Genomic DNA, 18,478 nt, shown 5'->3' on the forward strand with positions numbered 1-18,478 from the left:
TGGAGCTAGCATGGATTTTCTTTCACCATCTATATGTAGCCTAGTGAAGCCCTGAACCAGAGAAACGAGATTTCAACAACTAATCTCGACTGATATTGGAGTACAGGCATCTGTGCAAGCTGCGTTTCCATATTTCCTGGCTGTGTCACTAAGTTGAATGGCGTGATTAATAAGAGTTTCTATCTTTTTTTGGAGGTTAAGGAAACAGCATTTACAGCCAACAAAGTACTTTTGAAGTGTAGTCACTGTTGTGATGTGGGAAATGCGCAGCCAGGTTGCACACAGCACGATTCCACAGCAGCAATGAAATAAATGGCCTGGTTTATTAATGCGTGTCGAAGGATAAATGTTGACCAGGACAGTGGGAAGGGTTTCCAGCTCTTCAAATCTTTTACTTCAACCTGATGGCGAAGACAGGGCCTTAGTTTAACGTCTCACTTGGAACAGCACCTCTAACAGTGCAAAACCCCGTCAGTGCAGTGGAAGATGCCAGCCTAAATTTTGTGCTCAAGACTCAGTAGTGGGACTTAAACCCACAGTCTCCTGATGTAGGCGATAGCACTACTGACTGAGCCACGGCTGACGCCAATTTAGGAACGGGTAGAAAAGTTAACATGGCAACAGGGTCCGATCTGGAAGTGCACCTGCTGTTGATCCAAATTGCTGATAAGAGTCTGCATCTTTTATTCCTAGGTTTGGAGATTAGCAAATTTTGTTTTCTAAATGGAAGCGATCCTTCAAAGTATTTACATTCAAACAATGTGAAGCTGTTCCTTTCAGCATGTGAATCTGCAGTTTGCAATGCACTGAAAAAAGGTAAGTGTCTGGATTTGTGAAGTTTGTGCGTTACACAGAGAAAGAAGGGCTCCTTGAGGTCTTTGCACCAGAAATTCCACCAAATAGCTGGTGGGGTGAATGGGAGTAGGATGAGATTTTTTGAATAAGAGATATCTGGAGGAGGAAAATTGTGATTGAAAGACACCCAGAGAAGGGAATGAGACTCTTTACAAGGAATTGAGAGATACTCTCAGATAATTGTGCAAGGTACAATGTGCACCCAGAATAGCTGTTGCAGCAGGAACGAAGTGTACCTTGTGGAAACGTGAGTACCCTCATTCCTCACATTCCTGGGATACATGTTATCCCCCTGAGCAACCCTTTCTGAGGAATAAGGAATGCCTGGCTAATTTTTATTTCTTCATCCAAGTTCTGGAGCATGGAGCTCAACTGTGATCTTGAAGCTGAGATTTGCTAGCCTCATAAATATAGTCATAAAGACTTACATTTATTTTCATGATCACTGGACATTTAAAGCTTTTATAGTCTATTAAGTACTTTTGAAGTGTAGTCATATTTGGAATGTAGAAAACAAATGCATAAATCCCATTCATATATGAATTAAAATGTTAGTTTTTTTTTCCTAAAGACATTCCTGCAGCTCTAATGCTGCATCAACAGCATCATACAACACAGGAACATCTGAAGGTGGCATTTGATGGGGACTCAGTGTTGTTCTCAGATGAGACTGATGTTGTATTCAAAGAGAAGGGTCTGGATGAGGTCATCAAGTATGAGAAGGACAGGGAGCATGTTCCTATTGGAGAGGTGAGGTTTATATTGTTCGATCAGAAATTGTTGCATGATATTCAAAATTTTGCTTCATTGCTTGACCATGTTCTCTGGACTCCGCATTTATGCCTCACAGATGACCCTGAAGCACCTTAGCTGCATCCCAGCACCTGTTAACACATTGACCTAGCAATGGCAATTCTTCAGGCAGGGTAATGGAGATGTGCAATTGGTAGATGTGCCTATTAGATCTGTAGTAGCTGGCACCGATCATAACCTTTTCACATGTGATTTATCTTGGAGATCTTTAATGTTAGGGTGGCATGGTTGCACAGTGGTTAGCTTGGTTGCTTCACAGCGCTAGGGACCCAGGTTCATTTGCTGGCTTGGGTCATTGTCAGTGCGGAGTCTGCACGCTCTCCCCGTGTCTGCGTGGGTTTCCTCTGGGTGTTCAGGTCTCCTCCCACAAGTCCCAAAAGATGTGCTGGATAAGTGAATTGGACATTCTGAATTCTCCCTCAGTGTACCGGACAGGCGCCGGAGTGTGGTGACTCGGGGATTTTCACAGTAACTTCATTGCAGTGTTAATGTAAGCCTACTTGTGACACTAATAAAAATTATTATTATGATTGTGCTGGTGTCTAATTTCGGACACGTGCCATCTGGGTAGTTTTTGAGTAGAGGGCGTACACTTGCCATTTGAAGGAGGGTAAAATAGGGCAGATCATTCTATTTAAAATTACAAATCGACTCTTTTCACATGCTCTATGCCCTTTAGGAATAGACCCATGTCCAAAAAGGAATTTTGTTTCACTAATGAGGAGGAGAACAAGCAGTGATCTAAACCAAATTTTATCAATATCCCACAGTCAAGTAGGCAATGAATAGAGCAGCAAATCCGCCAAAGGTCACATGAAGGTAAACTGTTTCCTGTATAAGGACAGTTGTACTACTTCAGTGTGTACTCCATGAGAGTCTTTATTGAACTTATTAGAAATGGCACCCAAGAGCCAGCCCGCCTCATTGCAGAGTCACATGATTATATGGACTACATGTCCATATTTTTGCTGGACCCAGCCTACCTCACTCAAGAAAGTGCAGGTTGAGCATTAGTAGCAGGAAAGAATGTCTAGTGAAATTGGGGGAGAAATTAGGCTCTGTGGTGTGTTGTTCCTCGTGTCTTAATAAAGCTCGCAGTCTCAAGTGTGGAGAAGATGCTTTATTGTGGGTTCGTTCAGTTTCCAGAGCTCGACCTAGAACTACCTTCCAGTGCTAACTACCAGCTTTGCTTGCTGTGTGTGTCCTGCTTACTAGCCCCCCTGCTGTGAAGAGTGTGTCCTCACTTCCTGTCCTGATCTATTTATCTGGCTCTCCCATGCTCCCTCTAGTGGTCGCTCAGTTGTGTTGCATCTGGTTAACTTGTGATCACCACATCCCCCTTTTTCTCTTAACATATTTTCTGAACATCGTTAAAGAAAATTGTACATCCTGTCCCAGTGTATTTATAGCTCTCCCGCTCGTGTTTGCTCTGTTGTTTTTTTTTTGATCTGGTCAATCTACGATCACCACATCCCCCTTTTTCTCATTACATAGTTTCTGTACATCATTAAAGAAATTTTATACAAAACAGTAACTTATGATATGCGTATCTATACAAGTGATGATGCTATTGCCTTAGTTAACAAAGCCAATGTATTTATATGTCCAATCTTAATAAAAACATTTATGAGTCCAAACTTGATGAATTTGTTCAGAGCTTTTTTTTTCTTTTTGTTGTTGATGACGTGGTGATATTGATATTGCAAGTCCGCTGTGAATGTTGTTGGTGTTCCTTGTTATCTTAAGTACCCAATGCGTCATCCCGAGGTGTCTGCATGGTCACATCACTGATGTTGACTGGCATGGACTTTTTTCTGTGCTTGTGGTGTTGATTTATTGTCTCATCCGCCTTGGATGCTGGTGTGCTTTGCCATTGTGTACAAGTCGTTGTTTCATTGCTGTTGTTTCTGTCGTTCCTGTTTTTTGTTGTTTCCGTTGCCGTACTTGTCGCTGTTTTTGTCGTTTCCGTCTTTGTTGTTGTCGCTATCTTTGCTCCTGACTTTGTTGTGTTTGTTGCCATTCTTGTTGTTTCTGTCTCTGTCGTTGTCGCTATCTTTGTTCCTGACTTTGTTGTGTTTGTTGCCATTCTTGTTGTTTCTGCCTCTGTCGTTGTCGCTATCTTTGTGCCTGACGTTGTTGTTTGTCTTGTTGCGCTTCATGTTGCTTTTATTCTTGCTGTTGTCGTTCTCGTTTCTGCTGTGCTTCTTGCTATTGTTGTTTGTCTTGTCGCGCTTCATGTTGCTTTTCTTCTTGCTGTTGTCGTTCTCGTTTCTGCTGTGCTTCTTGCTATTGTTGTTGGTCTTGTCGCGCTTCATGTTGTTTTTGTTCTTGCTGTGTTTCTTTTGACTTTTGTTTTTTCTTGTTATACTCTATGAGTGTCCCGAGTGGATAATTTGAGTCATTGAGCATTCCGTCTCGCGAGTGGTGCGAATGATCTGATGTTGCATCGGTGCAGGTGACATCAATCAGTTGTGGAGAATTGGATTCCGCATCTTTGCTTTCTTGGTGCTCGTCTTCCAGAGTCAAAGTCTTCTCGATTACATTGGACGCGGTGTCTGTGGACTCTCGGCGCTCCTCTTCTGGAGTCCAAATCTGCATGATTTCAGTTGACGTGGTCTCTCTAGACTCTTGGTGCTCCGCTTCTGGAGTTAAAATCTTCATGATTTCTGTTGATGTTATCTCACTGGACTCCAGGTGCTCCTGTTCTGGGGTCAAAATCTGCATGGTTTCTTTTTGTTTGATGTCTCTGGACTCCAGGTGCTCCTCTTCTGGAGTCAGAATCTGCATGGTTTCTTTTTGTTTGATGTCTCTGGACTCCAGGTGCTCCTCTTCTGGAGTCAGAATCTGCATGGTTTCTTTCGGCATTGTCTCTGTGGACTCCAGGTGCTCCTCTTCTGGAGTCAAAATCTTCATGTTTTCTTTCGGCATCGTCTCTCTGGACTGTTGGGTGGCCCGACTCTGTGCTTCTGTACAGACAAGCTGAGAACTGTCAGTCTCACTGTGATCCTGTACGTCAAGTGCGAGCACCTTGTCACTGTTTTCGCTCTGTGCTTCGGTACAGACAAGCTGAGAACTGTCAGTCTCACTGTGATCCTGTACGTTGAGTGTGATCACCTTGTCACTGTCTTCGCATGCAGTGGGCAGAGGTGCATTGTCTTCTTCTTGTTCCTGTGAGCGTGTTGGACTTTCATAGTCCGCTCTTTCTTCTTGTTCCTGTGAGCGTGTTGGACTTTCATAGTCTGCTCTTTCTTCTTGTTCCTGTGAGCGTGTTGGACTTTCATAGTCTGCTTTTTCTTCTTGTTCCTGTGAGCGTGTTGGACTTTCATAGTCCGCTCTTTCTTCTTGTTCCTGTGAGCTTGGTAGACTTTCATAGTCTGCTTGCGGTTGCTCAGGTACAGCGGGTTTACCTTCATGGTCTTGTTCATGCTTGGTGTCCGCCCGGGAGTGTTTGCTTGCATCCCTGTTGGCGTCTTTTATCACACGCACTGTGGAGCCTGTCATCGCTTGCTCCGTGGAGTCTTCCTGTGCTCTCTGTGTGGCGTCGTCTTCGTCTTGGGTATTGCTGTCATCCAATGTATCGACGAGCTGCCATGGCACCATGGTGTTGGATTCATCCACCATGAGTAGAGTCGTGTTGAGCTTTGCAACGGTGTCGCTGATGCTGTGATCAGCATGTCCAAATAACTCCTCCATGTCTGAGTAGTATTCTTTGAAACCCATTTCATCTTCGTTGGCTTCTTCTACCACGAGTTGATTCGTGTTGAACTTTGCGACCGTGTCGCTGATGCTGTGATAAGCATATCCGACTGACTCAGCTATGTCTGAGTAGTATTCTTCGAAAACCAAAGCATTTTGGTTGGATTCATCTACCACGAGTTGGTTCGTGTTGTACTTTGCGACCGTGTCGCTGATGCTGTGATAAGCATATCCGACTGACCCAGTCAGGTCTGAGAGGTAATCGTCGAAAAACAAATCATCTTTTGTTGTTTCGGAATTCTTTTTGTTCGCTTCACTGTGTGTGGTGAAGGCAGCTTTTTCCAAGGTTTTGTGCAAGTTGTTTTTCACTGTTGGTTTAAGTTCAGGCGTTTTTCTGTGTTCTGAGGCAAGAAATTTTGGTTTTACCACTTTAAGTGTCTTGTTTTCAATTTTCGGGCATTTCCCTTTTAAGTGGGCGTGGTCAGGATTCTCAGACGTCATGACGTCACGCGTAGGAACGACTTGCACATGCGCAAATCGGCTTTCTTTCCTTGTGCGGTTCGGTGTCCATTGCGCATGCGCGGCTTGCGCATGCGCATGACGGTCCGCGACGAAGACTTTTTTTGACTGCGCATGCGCGGCTTGCGCATGCGCATAACGATCGGCGCCGCGATCTTTTGTAAACTGCGCATGCGCGACTTCCGGTTCCGGCGCATGCGCGACTTCCGGTTCCGGCGCATGCGCAACTTCCGGTTCCGGCGCATGCGCAGACGCGATTTGTAGTTCTTTGCTTACCAGAGACTGCAAAATGTGCTCCGACGCCATTTTATCGCGGATTTCAGCGTTTTTTCTTTCTAAAAGTTGTAAGTTACCTTTTCTTTCCGATCTGGACTGGATTTCAGCGTTTTGGCTTTGTGAAAAATTCATGTTATTTCTTCTTTTTGATCTGTACTGTGCATTCGCGATTTCCTGATCTTTTTGTGATTTTTTAAGTCTTGCATCACTCAGTCTCTGTGCAGGTTGGACTGTGAGCATGCCTTGCTGTTCAAATTTCTCACAGTACTCTTCAAATTTGTTTAGTAACGTTTGTAAGCTGTTCCTGTCTTCACCTTTTGAGTGTTTAAATCCATTATACACTTTCTTATTGACAGGCCCTTCGATGAGAATTGCTATTTTAATTTTGTCTGAGGCGTCTGCAACATCATTAGCTATGAGATAAAAATCGAACATTTGTTTAAACCTTTTCCAGACATTTCTTACATTACCAGTCGTGTCCAGCTGAGGTGGGTATCCATGCCACATCCTCGAATTAGCGATGTCTTCCCCAGTCGAATGTCCAGCAGGAGATCTCCATGCCATTCTTGGTTGAGATTTCCATGCCATTTTGTGCTTTCTGTATCTGCAGCTGAGTTGTCCTGTCGTAAGCGTCTGAAATCACTCCTAGGTACCATGTGTTGTTCCTCGTGTCTTAATAAAGCTCGCAGTCTCAAGTGTGGAGAAGATGCTTTATTGTGGGTTCGTTCAGTTTCCAGAGCTCGACCTAGAACTACCTTCCAGTGCTAACTACCAGCTTTGCTTGCTGTGTGTGTCCTGCTTACTAGCCCCCCTGCTGTGAAGAGTGTGTCCTCACTTCCTGTCCTGATCTATTTATCTGGCTCTCCCATGCTCCCTCTAGTGGTCGCTCAGTTGTGTTGCATCTGGTTAACTTGTGATCACCACATGTGGCACATGTTTTTTTGGGTGTTATTAGGCCTCCTTCAGCTCAAAAATGGCTTCCATGATGATGGTCTCAATTTTGAGGGGAAGTGCACCAATGCGCCACACTTGTAAAGAAGGTGACCGACCTTCCTGGATTATTTGGAATTGTCCCGGATTCCTCTGGATAGCAACTAGGGAGAATGCTCAAAGCCTCTTCTTGCTGCTGCCCAACTACTTTGGAGTCTGCACCTGCACACTGTGTTGCTGAGCATGCGCAGCCCACTTCATTCAGCCACGAGGAACAGGAGGACCAACCAGCACTCTGCACTCTTGAGAGTTGGTTGGCTAAGGCACAATCAACAGCTTTGTTGGGGCAGCACGGCAGCATAGTGGTAATGACTGTGGCTTCACAGTGCCAAGGTCCCAGGTTCGATTTCCTGCTGGAACACTGTCTATGCAGAGTCTGCACGTTCTCCCCGTGTCTGCGTGGGTTTCTTCCGGGTGCTCCGGTTTCCTCCCACAGTCCAAAGACGTGCAGGTTAGGTGGACTGGCCATGCTAAATTGCCCTTGGTGTCCAAAAAAAGATTAGATGGGGTTATTGAGTTAAGTGGGTCGGCGCAGACTCGATGGGCCGAATGGCCTCCTTCTTCACTGTATATTCTATGTCTATGTTGGTTGGGCTGGGACAGAATCTGGGTGCAGATCTGACAGGCGAAGATCTGACAGGTGAGTCAGCAAGGGGGTGAGTTTGTCAGTGGCATCACCCTCGGCTGGGGGGAATCAGGTCCAAGCGCAAGTTAAAAGGGCAGAAGATATGGGTAGGTTCAAAGGGGGTGGTCTGATAGACCTGACAGGTCTGGGGAGAAGAGAGAGAGTCAGCAGAGTGCATGTGGGGAAAAAGGAGGTTGCCAAGAGGGGCTTCAAGTGAGTGAGGAAAAAGGGGAGGTGTGGTGTTGGGAGAGGGAATTTGGAATATGTTTGTCCTGGGAGGGGAGTTGAGCAGAAGTATGAGTGTTTTTATATTGTGGAGTAATGTGAAGCAGCGCAGAGATTTGAGTGAATAGTGAGAAGAGCGCCAACAGGCCTGAAGAGATCGACTTCACGTGATCTAACCTTTATGTTGAATTTGGTTAAGATGAGCACAGAGCCTTCCCTTCAGGTGTGATTCAACATTCTCCCTAGACACTTTATTCAAAACAAGCTTTATTCTAAGAATTTAGTTAACATTTATGTAAACACACAGCAAGAATTTTTATCAATTACAAACATGAAGACATCACCCAGCTACAGTAATAAATGCATAACACTAATGAATTCCCCCTTAACTGTTCCAATTCAAAAACAAAATCCCCAAACCCCTTTTCAAGGGCATGGCCCAGCACTCTGCATTCTTACTTGAATAAGACTGGCTTTCCCTGAGATTCTGACCCCGTCTCACCAGCAGGTTTAAACCCTTCTGGAAAGCAAACTACACATTTTAAGTTACCAAAACAGGTAGCTGTAATCAATGTTTTTCTTTACTGGAACAGCTCTTTAAAATGAAAATAGATAGAGAGATAGGCCAAAACATCTGTAGTCCACAGCAGTCAAAAGGAAAGTGAAGTTAAAACAAACCTCAGGGCCACAGCTCCACCCACAAAATGACATCACTGAAGCCATGTGAAAAGACAAAAACCTTTTTTAAAGCGACACTCCCATGACACATCCCCATACTGTTTGGTTACATGTATCCAAATACATTCTTCATACATTCACCCACACTAACATTGCGCACTTGCTCAGCATCCTAGCCACACATACGTTTCCCCAACAAGGGAGTCAGCTATGAGGAGGACAACCAACGAACACATGAGATCATTAAAGAATGCAAATAACCTTTAGTTTGGGGATGAGTACAAGGTTCCAAATACTAGGCGGCATGGTGGCATAGTGGTTAGCACTGCTGCCTCATGGCACTGAGGATCCGGGTTCAATCCCAGCCCTGGGTCACTGTCCATGTGGTGGTTGCATATTCTCCTTGTATCGGCGTGGGTCTCACCCCAAGAACTGAAAGATGCGCTGGGTAGGTGGATTGGCCAAGCTAAATTGCCCCTGAATTGAAAAAGAATAATTGGTACTCTAAATTTATAAAAAGAAAATTCCAAATAGTCCAAACAGTGCCTTCCTGCGAGTTTTAGCAAGGGAAAGGGAAGACATAAACAATATGGCCTGTTCAAAAAGCAGTATCAAGGCAGTTAATTTGTGCACACAAACGTCCCATATTCATCAATGCAATAATGGTGGCTGTTACCAATTCTATTTCACTTGATGCTGGTTGAGGGATAGATATTTAGCAGGACATCAGGAAGGACATCCACATATGAGGACAGAGAAGGGGGGCGATTCTCCAAAATGAAGCCCAAGTGTTCGCGCCATCGTGAACACCGTTGCGTTTCACAACGGCGCGAAACGGGCATGGGCACGACCGATTCTGTCCCCCACAGGGGGCCAGCACGGCATTGGAGCGGTTCACGCCGCTCCAGCCTTCCCAGCGCTAAATGGGCGCTGCGCCAAACCACGCATGCGCAGTTGGGCCGTGCCAACCTGCGCATTCGCGGGGTTCTTCTTCAGCGCACAGGCCCCGACTCAACATGGCATCGATGTTCAGGGGCCGGCCGAGCAGTAAAGTAGGCCCAGAGGGGTGGAGAGGCCGGCCCGGCGATTGGTGAGCCCCAATCGTGGGCCAGACCCCATCGGAGCCCCCCCCCCCCCCCCCCCCCCCCCGGGACAGGGCCACCCTCCCCCCACAGGTCCCAACCGTTCACGCTGAGTTCCTGCCGGCAGCGGCCAGGGGTGAATGGTGCCAGCGGGACTCTGTCGTATCCGCGCGGCCGCTCAGCCCACCCGGGCCGGAGAATCGGCGGTCCCGCCGATTCCAGCGTCCGGCGCCGCGCCAATCGCGCCGGCGCAAATGACACCGATTCTCCACTCCTCGGAGAATCGCACGCCGACACGGGGCTCGGAGAATCACCCCCAAGTTCTTTGACTTAATGTCTAATATCATATCTCCAACACTGTGTAGTGCAACAGCAGGGATATAAATCATCTGACTTAGTTCTGTATGCTGGGTTCACTTCCGTTGTTCTCTTCCTCTATTGATGTCGTAATGTGAACTTGCTGATGGACTTGCACAAGTCCATCTTTTTTTACCCGTGCTAAAATAATTCATCATTCTTTCAAGAAAGGAAGGAGAAATTGCGGAAAAAGCATGAGGTCACAGTCTGCACCATTTTAAAAAAAAGTTTTAGAGTATCCAATTATTTTTTTGCCAATTAAGGGGCAATTTAGCGTGGCCAATCCATCTAACCTGCACACCTTTGGGTTGCGGGGGTGAAACCCATGCAGACACTGCGAGAATGTGCAAATTCCACACGGACAGTGACCCAGGGCCGGGATTCGAACCCGGGTCCTCAGTGGCGCAGTCCCAGTGCTAACCACTGCGCCACATGCCGCTCCACAATCTACACCATTTTGCTGATTAACAATGGTTTATGCTTCTTTTAATATATTACATGGAATTTACTGGAAATCTGTGCAAGCAGAAGAACAATAACTTCTGCTTAATCAATTAACACCCCTGATGGTGTTCATCAATCAGCATGCTGTGGCAGTGACATAGCTGATCTCACCTGTGTTGGTAATAAAAGTACCACAATTGCCTCAATACCCCTATGTTCGGGAGTCGGGGGAGCATCAATCCAAATTTCTGCTCCTGATCGCTATCCACTCTTCCTGGAAAATAATTATATGTTGACTTTGATTCATGAGATTATCAGAGTTGACTGTGACGTGTCCACTCATTTCATCATTGCACTGTGGGTGCAGCAGCTCAAGGAGGTGGCTCACCACCATCTTCTCCAGGGCAATTCTCGACGGCAATTGTCAGGAATACCTATATCCCTGGAACAAAAACATATGAAATTCTGATGACATTCGCTGTAGAATCTCTGAATTATTGTCCAAGCTATCAGCATGAGTCCGTGAGCTGTTTCCAAGGGTGAGTAAGCAGCTTCAAAGTAGGAACGAAACAAAATAAATAAAATAGCCATTTAAGTGTGGGCTTGTCACTTACCATATGCAGTTGGTGTAATTCATTAAATTTTACATTAAACCCGCAACACATTTCTTTAATATATTTGTTAACTTCTTGAAAGCTCATTGTTATCCTATTAATAATTTAACTGTTCTGTTGATAGGGCCCTTTGAAGGAGTTTGCCATGATTCTTGGAGAGATGAAAAAGAAGTTTAGCCCAGAGAATGACCCGATCAGCACATACCTGGTGACTGCAAGAAGTGGCAATGACATGGGTATACGAGCGATTAAAACACTGCGTAACTGGGGACTCAGGATAGATGAAGCTTTCTTTATGGCAGGGTCTCCAAAAGGCCCACTTTTGTCCCACATCCAACCTCACATTTTTTTTGACGATAATGCACGTAATATCAAAGGGGCACGTGAATATGGAATTCCATCTGCGTTTGTGCCAAGTGGCTGCGAATAGTTTTGAAGTGGCACTTTCCCCCACATGGGCAGTGCCAGTGATATGGGCTAGCAGTGTTAATTTTCTAATTGTTCACTCTTGGAGCAGAGATTCGCTAACTGGTTTCACACACAGGCTGAGTTTCTATCCATTGAAACCATGGGCTACCTACATATGCACAGTTTGCTAAAACATACTTCCAAATTTGTGAGGTTCCACAGAAGAAGTGCACATATTGAAATGTTCCCCTTGTATATTGAAGTCTTCCATCCCAATATAGACCATATAAATTAATTTCATTTGCTGAAGACTGCTTGTAAAAATATGATGGGCTTTTCTTTACTCTTAGTGCCATTCCAGGACTTGCATCTTTTACCATGTGATCACAAAATTCGCAGAAATATTTATATTTTAAAAGATCAAAACACTGCCATCAATCAGAAAGTCAGTTCTAAAATTAAAAGCAGAAGTTTTAACAAGCTAAAGGTACTAATTTCAACATGTTTTATGAACTTTAAAAAAAAAAAATTGTCAGTGGTAGAGGGTTTCTTGGCTTTGATTCCCACCTTTTATGGCTCCTGAAATTTTATTAATTTGTCTCCATCTCTCCTGAATTTAGGCAGCACTGGAGAGTTGTACCAATGTCAACAGAAAAAGGCTTTAACTCTCTTGACTGGAGCTTGGTATCAAATTCTTGATTGCCTGGCTAAAACTAAAGTGATTTGTTTGTAAACTTGAAAATTTTGGGAAAATGTTAAATGGCAAGTCATTAAAGAAAATTCACTAATTGAAGGCATTTTAACTCCCTCCGCCCAGGCAGAACAGAATTAGAATTGAGCAGCTATGTTTCCTGCTTTGATTCCACCTCTCAAGCTGTTGAAATGTTGGGTGGTTGAGGCAGCTGCCTGATTCAGGAAAATGCTTCATTATAATGTGTGAATCAGGGTCCAATCACTAAGATTGGACTATGAGGTGATTTTAGTAACTTCCTGGCCAGAGCAAACATCATGGTCACACTGATCAGTGGGATCTTTATGACACCCAATGAAGGCCCCAGTAGGTAAGTGAAGTATTTTTCTTTATGGCACCAAGGCAACCCACCCAGACCCATATGACTTATCTGTCCAGTTGCCTCTGTAAACTAGCCAATGTTAAAGTAATCCGGGCCTCCTACAGATACACCTGAACAAAATGTTTAGCAGCCACACAGTAGCACTGGTTAGCACTGCTGCTTCACAACGCCTGGGGCCCAAATATGATTCCGGCCTTGAATGACTGTGTGGAGTTTGCACGTTTTCGTTGTGTCTGCATGAGTTTCTGAGTGCTCTGGTTTCCTCCTACATCCAAAGATTTGCAGATTAAATGGATTGGGCATGATCAGTACGCAGGTTTACGGGGGTGGGGCAGGGGAGTAGGCCTAGATAGAGTGCTCTTTCAGAGGGTTGGTGCTGACTCAATGAGCTGAATGGCCTCCTTCTGCACTGGAGATTCTATGGAGAGACACACTTTGCTCTTCAATTCTGGTTTTCTACTGGGGAGTCCAAAGCTATTCAGCGATATCAGTAAGCCAGCGCAAAAGGAAGATATTCCATGCTGGAAGTGTGCTCCTCTGTGGATTAAAAAAAAAATACAATGATCGTTTCTTATACATAGAATAGTTCCTCTGTGGATCCCTGTATATTCTCCAATTTGCCAATAAACATTAAAGCTGGAGAATCTGGTGAGCAATACTACATGTGGAAATCTATCATTTTGCAGCTACGCCATTACAAACATTAGTAGGTGGACAGGTTCCAGGAAGGAATTCGGGCTTTGTTTTACATTATTCTATAGTGTGTGACTCACTGCTGGAATAGAAAGTGTACAGAGGTCCCGCAACAGGAAATCCTTTCAAAGGTTAACTTTGGAAAATCAAGAACTGTGCTTGGTCCCTCCATACCTGCTTTAATTATTAAAGAAAGAATAAAGAATACATGGACCAGCTACTATTGCTGCTTTAGGTGCTTTTGTTGGCCTCTGTTATAATGTGTTAGTATAGTTCAGTATGTTATCGTTTTGGAGCTCTGAGGAGTTATTTTGGTTGTGAGCTTTAAATATTGCGTATTTTCTTTTAGCTGTATTCCCTTTAAATTTGTGATACTGATAAACTATATATATGGAATTCAGTGAGGGGAATTGGAGGTATTTGACAATAATATAGACGTCTTCGGGGTCTTTAAGGTTTGTGGTGCAACGTGCATTAAGTTGGCAATGGAACCTATAGCTTAAACTATTACATCTAGTAAATTAGTCAAGAGACCAAGCACATCAGTGTGCTCAACCCGCAGGCTACCTGCATTCCACTGAGTGACGAGCAGCATAGAGGGACCACATGGCTTATTTTTCCTATTTTTTATGTTCTATACTGGCTTCATAAAAGTCTGTATCTGAATATAAAATGAGCCTTGTTCCTTAGCTTAGATTTGTTTTTCTCGATAGATGATGTCCTTTTAAAGATATTTTTACTGATTATTGCCCCCCACTTAGTGGTTCATGAGCTTGTGCACTGCATGGGTGAGACGTAGAGACAAGAAAAACCTACGTTTCATCTCTGGGAAGGAGTTGGGGTTGCTGCAGCTTGCAATAACACACCTGGATAAGGGAGAGGGTTTTGTCTTGAGTTTCCTCCAACACTATCAGGTGACTCTTCCAATGAGTGCTTATGTATGGATGCCAAGCGAAGATAGCCTGAGTCCTGGTTATTATTGCTCTCCCAATGGGCAAACAACTTGGCATTTACTGCCTAGGTTTGCACATGGAGAATGGTTTGGTTGAGGCATCAGAGGGCTAATGATACCTATGGAACCATACTCCAGAAAGAAAGCAACACATTCAGACCAGAGAATGGAGCAATGATTACCAATTGACTATCACAAATGACAACGTTTCACTATTGCAGAAATCGTGTGATTAGTGTGAAACTGAACTATCCAAGCTCATCCAAAAGCACAGTTGAGCATTCCAAATTTCAAAGTCACATTCTTCCAGCTTGAGAGCAAATTCCTAACAATGTAGTTGCTGACATTGTCCCTGCTGAATGATCACAATCATTTTGTTTAAAGAGAAAGCTATTGATAAATTATAAAACCAAAGAGATTTTGTTTTTGTTTTTTAGCTGCCACGGTTCTTAATTGTCTATGGAGAATTTAAAGCTCCTCACAGTCGACTCCTGTTTGCATGTTACCTTAACAAGCTTTTGGCATGCGAGACTTTGTTCTTGCCTATGCAATGACCATCGCTAATGGTATTAGAATCCCCTACTCTTGTGGGAGAAAGGAGTAGAAACCAACTAATCCGCCACTTCAGAAAAGCAACTTCTGTTCAAGAATTGAGAAAGGTTATATCCACAGGCCACACCGTACCATCCCATCTTTGAAATTAAAGGTGGTGATGATTGTAAAAAGTAAAATACAAAAATGCCTTTTTAAAATGTTGATACATTTCCAACTTTCTCTCTGCAGGCAAGGCATTGACCTTGGGAGTTCTGTTCCCTATAGCTAGTTATCACACTGCAATTTTAAAACTATAGCTTGCTTAAACATGTCACTAATGGCATTTTTAGGTTGTGATCAAAATGGTATAAAAGTGCAGTCTGTAATACAGCTTGAATTAGGTGAATTAAAGGTTTTATGAACCTTACAGTATCTGAAACAATGTGATATGGAAATACCATATTAGATCAATTGTACGATCTAAGCCAAAGTGCCAACTAATTTAGATAATCTATATTTGGACTCACATTAGCAGAAGAAAATTGAGCACTTGGTTCCACAGTCTCAAGGGCTGAATATGTAATAAGGCTGTGGTTATACTGTAACTATCAATCTTCATAAGTATACATCTTGTAGGAAAATAACATTAACTGTGGGGAATGGAGATCTTTTAGGATAATAACATGCCCTGTTTCTATGGTAAAAAGAGATCTTGTAGGAAAATAACACACTCTAGTATCTAACAGAGGAATAGCACATCCTCTATACATACAAATTGATAATATTTCACAGTGCAGAAATTCCACTAGTTCATGGGATGGAATAGGATGCTTAGCTGGAAAATGGTGTGCACCTTGTGTTTCTGCCCCATTACAGCTGTGATTCTGAACTCCACTTAAGGAACTGGGCAGTTCTCTATGAACTCAATGCTGGTGTTATCTTGGATAGGTACTTTTTCTGAGCCCCAGTGATCCTGCCAGATAACTCCAATGCCTCTGCCTGCAAGAAACTGCATTCTCGCTAAACAAATTTGAGAACAATTGATTCTAGAAGGATGGTTATAGTTTGAATCCAGTGCCTAATGTAAAGGATGTACTAAGAAAGTATTTCTAATCCTTGTATTTGTTGGCCAGAGCAGTCTGTTGTCACTTTCAAAGGAAAGTGATAGGCTGCACCACGTGCTAATAGAGGCATGAACAACTAAACTAATGAATCTACCTGCAGTATTTGGAATAGGGTAGTGGGGTAAAGCAGCGGATTATGTTCTGCCCAATCCAATGATGCACCAGCGGAATTTGTACTGCTGTGTATTTATAATAGTGGAAGAGTAGCACATTTTTAATGCACATTATAGGAACACAATGCAGCCTATATTTTATTTCACAGAAAAAAGATGAGTGAGGTGGGAATTATTTGTTCAGTATCCAAATGGGTGTTCTTAGTTTTAAATATTGTCACCCGAGTCATGTTTTCCTTGCCAATGTTACTGGGAATTAGGTTTCAATTGTTGCCAATTAAACTGCTCGAGGATGGAGGATTGAGTTCCATGTAAAATGTAATTTAGATTAAGCTGTATTCAATCAAATTATGCAACTATTTAATACTGAGATGTCATGAATTATGTAAGCAGTATAATTCCTAATTCAGAAAATATTGTTCTTACACTTATACAAAGGCAAGAAAAGACCAAATTATTTCATCAAGTTGCTTCTCCTAGATTTGGGAACAATTCTGTTGTATTCCAATTTATAATACATTAGTTTTTTTGATGGTATTATGTATAATAGTTGGGAAATGCCTAAGATCCTGGGTTACTATTTACTCTGTACTATACAAAAAAGAATGAGTTGATTCATGCTGTCAATATCCACAATAAACCTACAGGTCTTACAAAATGCTGTTGTTTCTGTGCTCTTTGAAGCCTATAATTGCCTTCACTGTGTGTTCCTATGTACAGTGGAAATGTAGAGGCTTTGAATATATAGATTTATCACAAACAGATGTCAGAATATTGTTCAGCAAGTTGGTAGTGCACTGCTTGTCAGGAATAAACAGACACTGTCCAGGTGAAGTGAAATAAGTGTAAAGTGACTGTACTGCCAATACAATATTCACCACATCTCAAGCACTGCTGCCTTTAACATAATCCGGCTCTACCACCGACTGCTGAAACCCTTATTTTCTCAGTTTCAGAATCAACTATTCAAATGTTCTCCATCATCCAGTCTTGATCTGTAAACCAGTTCATTCAAATACTGCTGTTTGTATACTATACCTCACCAAGTTCTGCTCACCTATCATTTGTCTTCATTGACTCACTGTCTTGTTATCTGTAAATTATCAGGCACTTCGACCAGTTTATTACTAATCGTTTTACCCAGGTAAATTCTCTCACTCATACAAAATATGACTCGGACGCACAGCTGAGCTCCAGCTATTACCTTCCCTTAATGAAAGCGGCTGGTCGGGCTACGATCAGACACGATCACTCAATGTGGATATCTTCTCTTAGCTGGAAATCCAGGGTCCCTTCTTCTTGCGATGATTGTGCCTGTCCACGTGTGCTCACAAATTGTGAACCTGGCATGTTGGCAGCTGAGAGGTCATACGGACAGTGTCCAACACTGTCATACTTCGCCTATAGCCATGCCGCTGGCCGGGGGGCTTCTGCCAGGACCAGGAGGAGTAGTGGGGGGTGGTCAGGAGGAGGGCTGTAGAGTCGAGATGGACGGGTACACACCATTACTATTCTTCAGATATAGGTTGAGAAACCCATTCCGGGATTTTCTCATAGTAAGGAAAATAGAGTTAAGCAAGCCCATTGCCATGGCTCACAACTGCAATGTAGAGGGCAAATATCTGTTTTTATAAATATTTTTATTGAAGTTTACATTTTTACACTGTACAGGAGAAGACTTAAACAGTTATTATTTACAGTTTACATGTTCCTTTATGGCCCTTCCTCTTCTCCTCCCGCTCCCCTTTTCTGCAGCTCCCCTTTTCTGCTATTTTCGGGCCCTGTCTTAGGCCCTTTCCTCTGCCATAGATGGTTTACTTGTCGCTCGTTTTAGTCTTGCAGCTTTTTGAGCGCAGCCTTCTGGCCCCCGTTTGGTTTCGCGCTGGGATCCCTCCTGTTGTTTCCTTGGGTCTCTTCCCCCCTTCCTTCCCCCCCCCCCCCCCCCTCTCATGCTTCCTCCCTTTTGTCTCTGTCTGCTTTCTGTGGTCCTCGTGGTTCATGCGAACCCCTGTCACCCCCTCCCTCCTTTCTATCCTTTGTTGGCTCAAATAGGTCCTGGAACAGACTGATCTCCTTGTGTTTGAATGAGCTTTAGTTTGCTGTTGAAAAGATGATTGCGGTTGGGGCAAAAAAGAGCAATGAAACTATTGGTACGAGAAGGCTGGGGACACATGGGCAGTGTTGTTCCCTTTAATGACAGGCGATGTTTCTGTTGCAAGAGGTGCCCCAAGGATGGTGGTCCTTCTGTCGGAGGATATCCTCATACAGAAGCCAGTTGGACGGTTGCTAACCGAGTCACACCGGTCCTTTGAGGTTAGCAATGAAGAACTTCACTAGCATTAGGAAAAAGATGAAGTTTATTGTAACTGACATTTTCATATACCTTTTCATGGGGAACAAATGGTAA

The 18,478-nt window shown here is 43.6% G+C and overlaps 1 protein-coding gene across 4 annotated transcripts in view; it reads left to right on the top strand.

Moving 5' to 3' along the window:
* The window catches only part of LOC119971748 (cytosolic 5'-nucleotidase 1A), a 72,302-nt gene extending 55,573 nt beyond the window's left edge, over nt 1–16,729 (top strand). For all 4 annotated transcript variants that reach the window (XM_038807786.1, XM_038807787.1, XM_038807788.1 and 1 more), the window contains 3 exons: nt 694–816; nt 1,427–1,605; nt 11,299–16,729. In XM_038807786.1, the coding sequence (XP_038663714.1) occupies nt 694–816; nt 1,427–1,605; nt 11,299–11,604 (608 nt within the window). In that variant the 3' untranslated portion in view covers nt 11,605–16,729. The remainder of the gene's footprint in view (nt 1–693; nt 817–1,426; nt 1,606–11,298) is intronic.
* The last annotated feature ends 1,749 nt before the right edge of the window (nt 16,730–18,478 follow it).

The sequence above is a fragment of the Scyliorhinus canicula genome, chromosome 9 (assembly GCF_902713615.1).
Source record: "Scyliorhinus canicula chromosome 9, sScyCan1.1, whole genome shotgun sequence".
NCBI classification, from domain to species: Eukaryota; Metazoa; Chordata; class Chondrichthyes; order Carcharhiniformes; family Scyliorhinidae; genus Scyliorhinus; species Scyliorhinus canicula.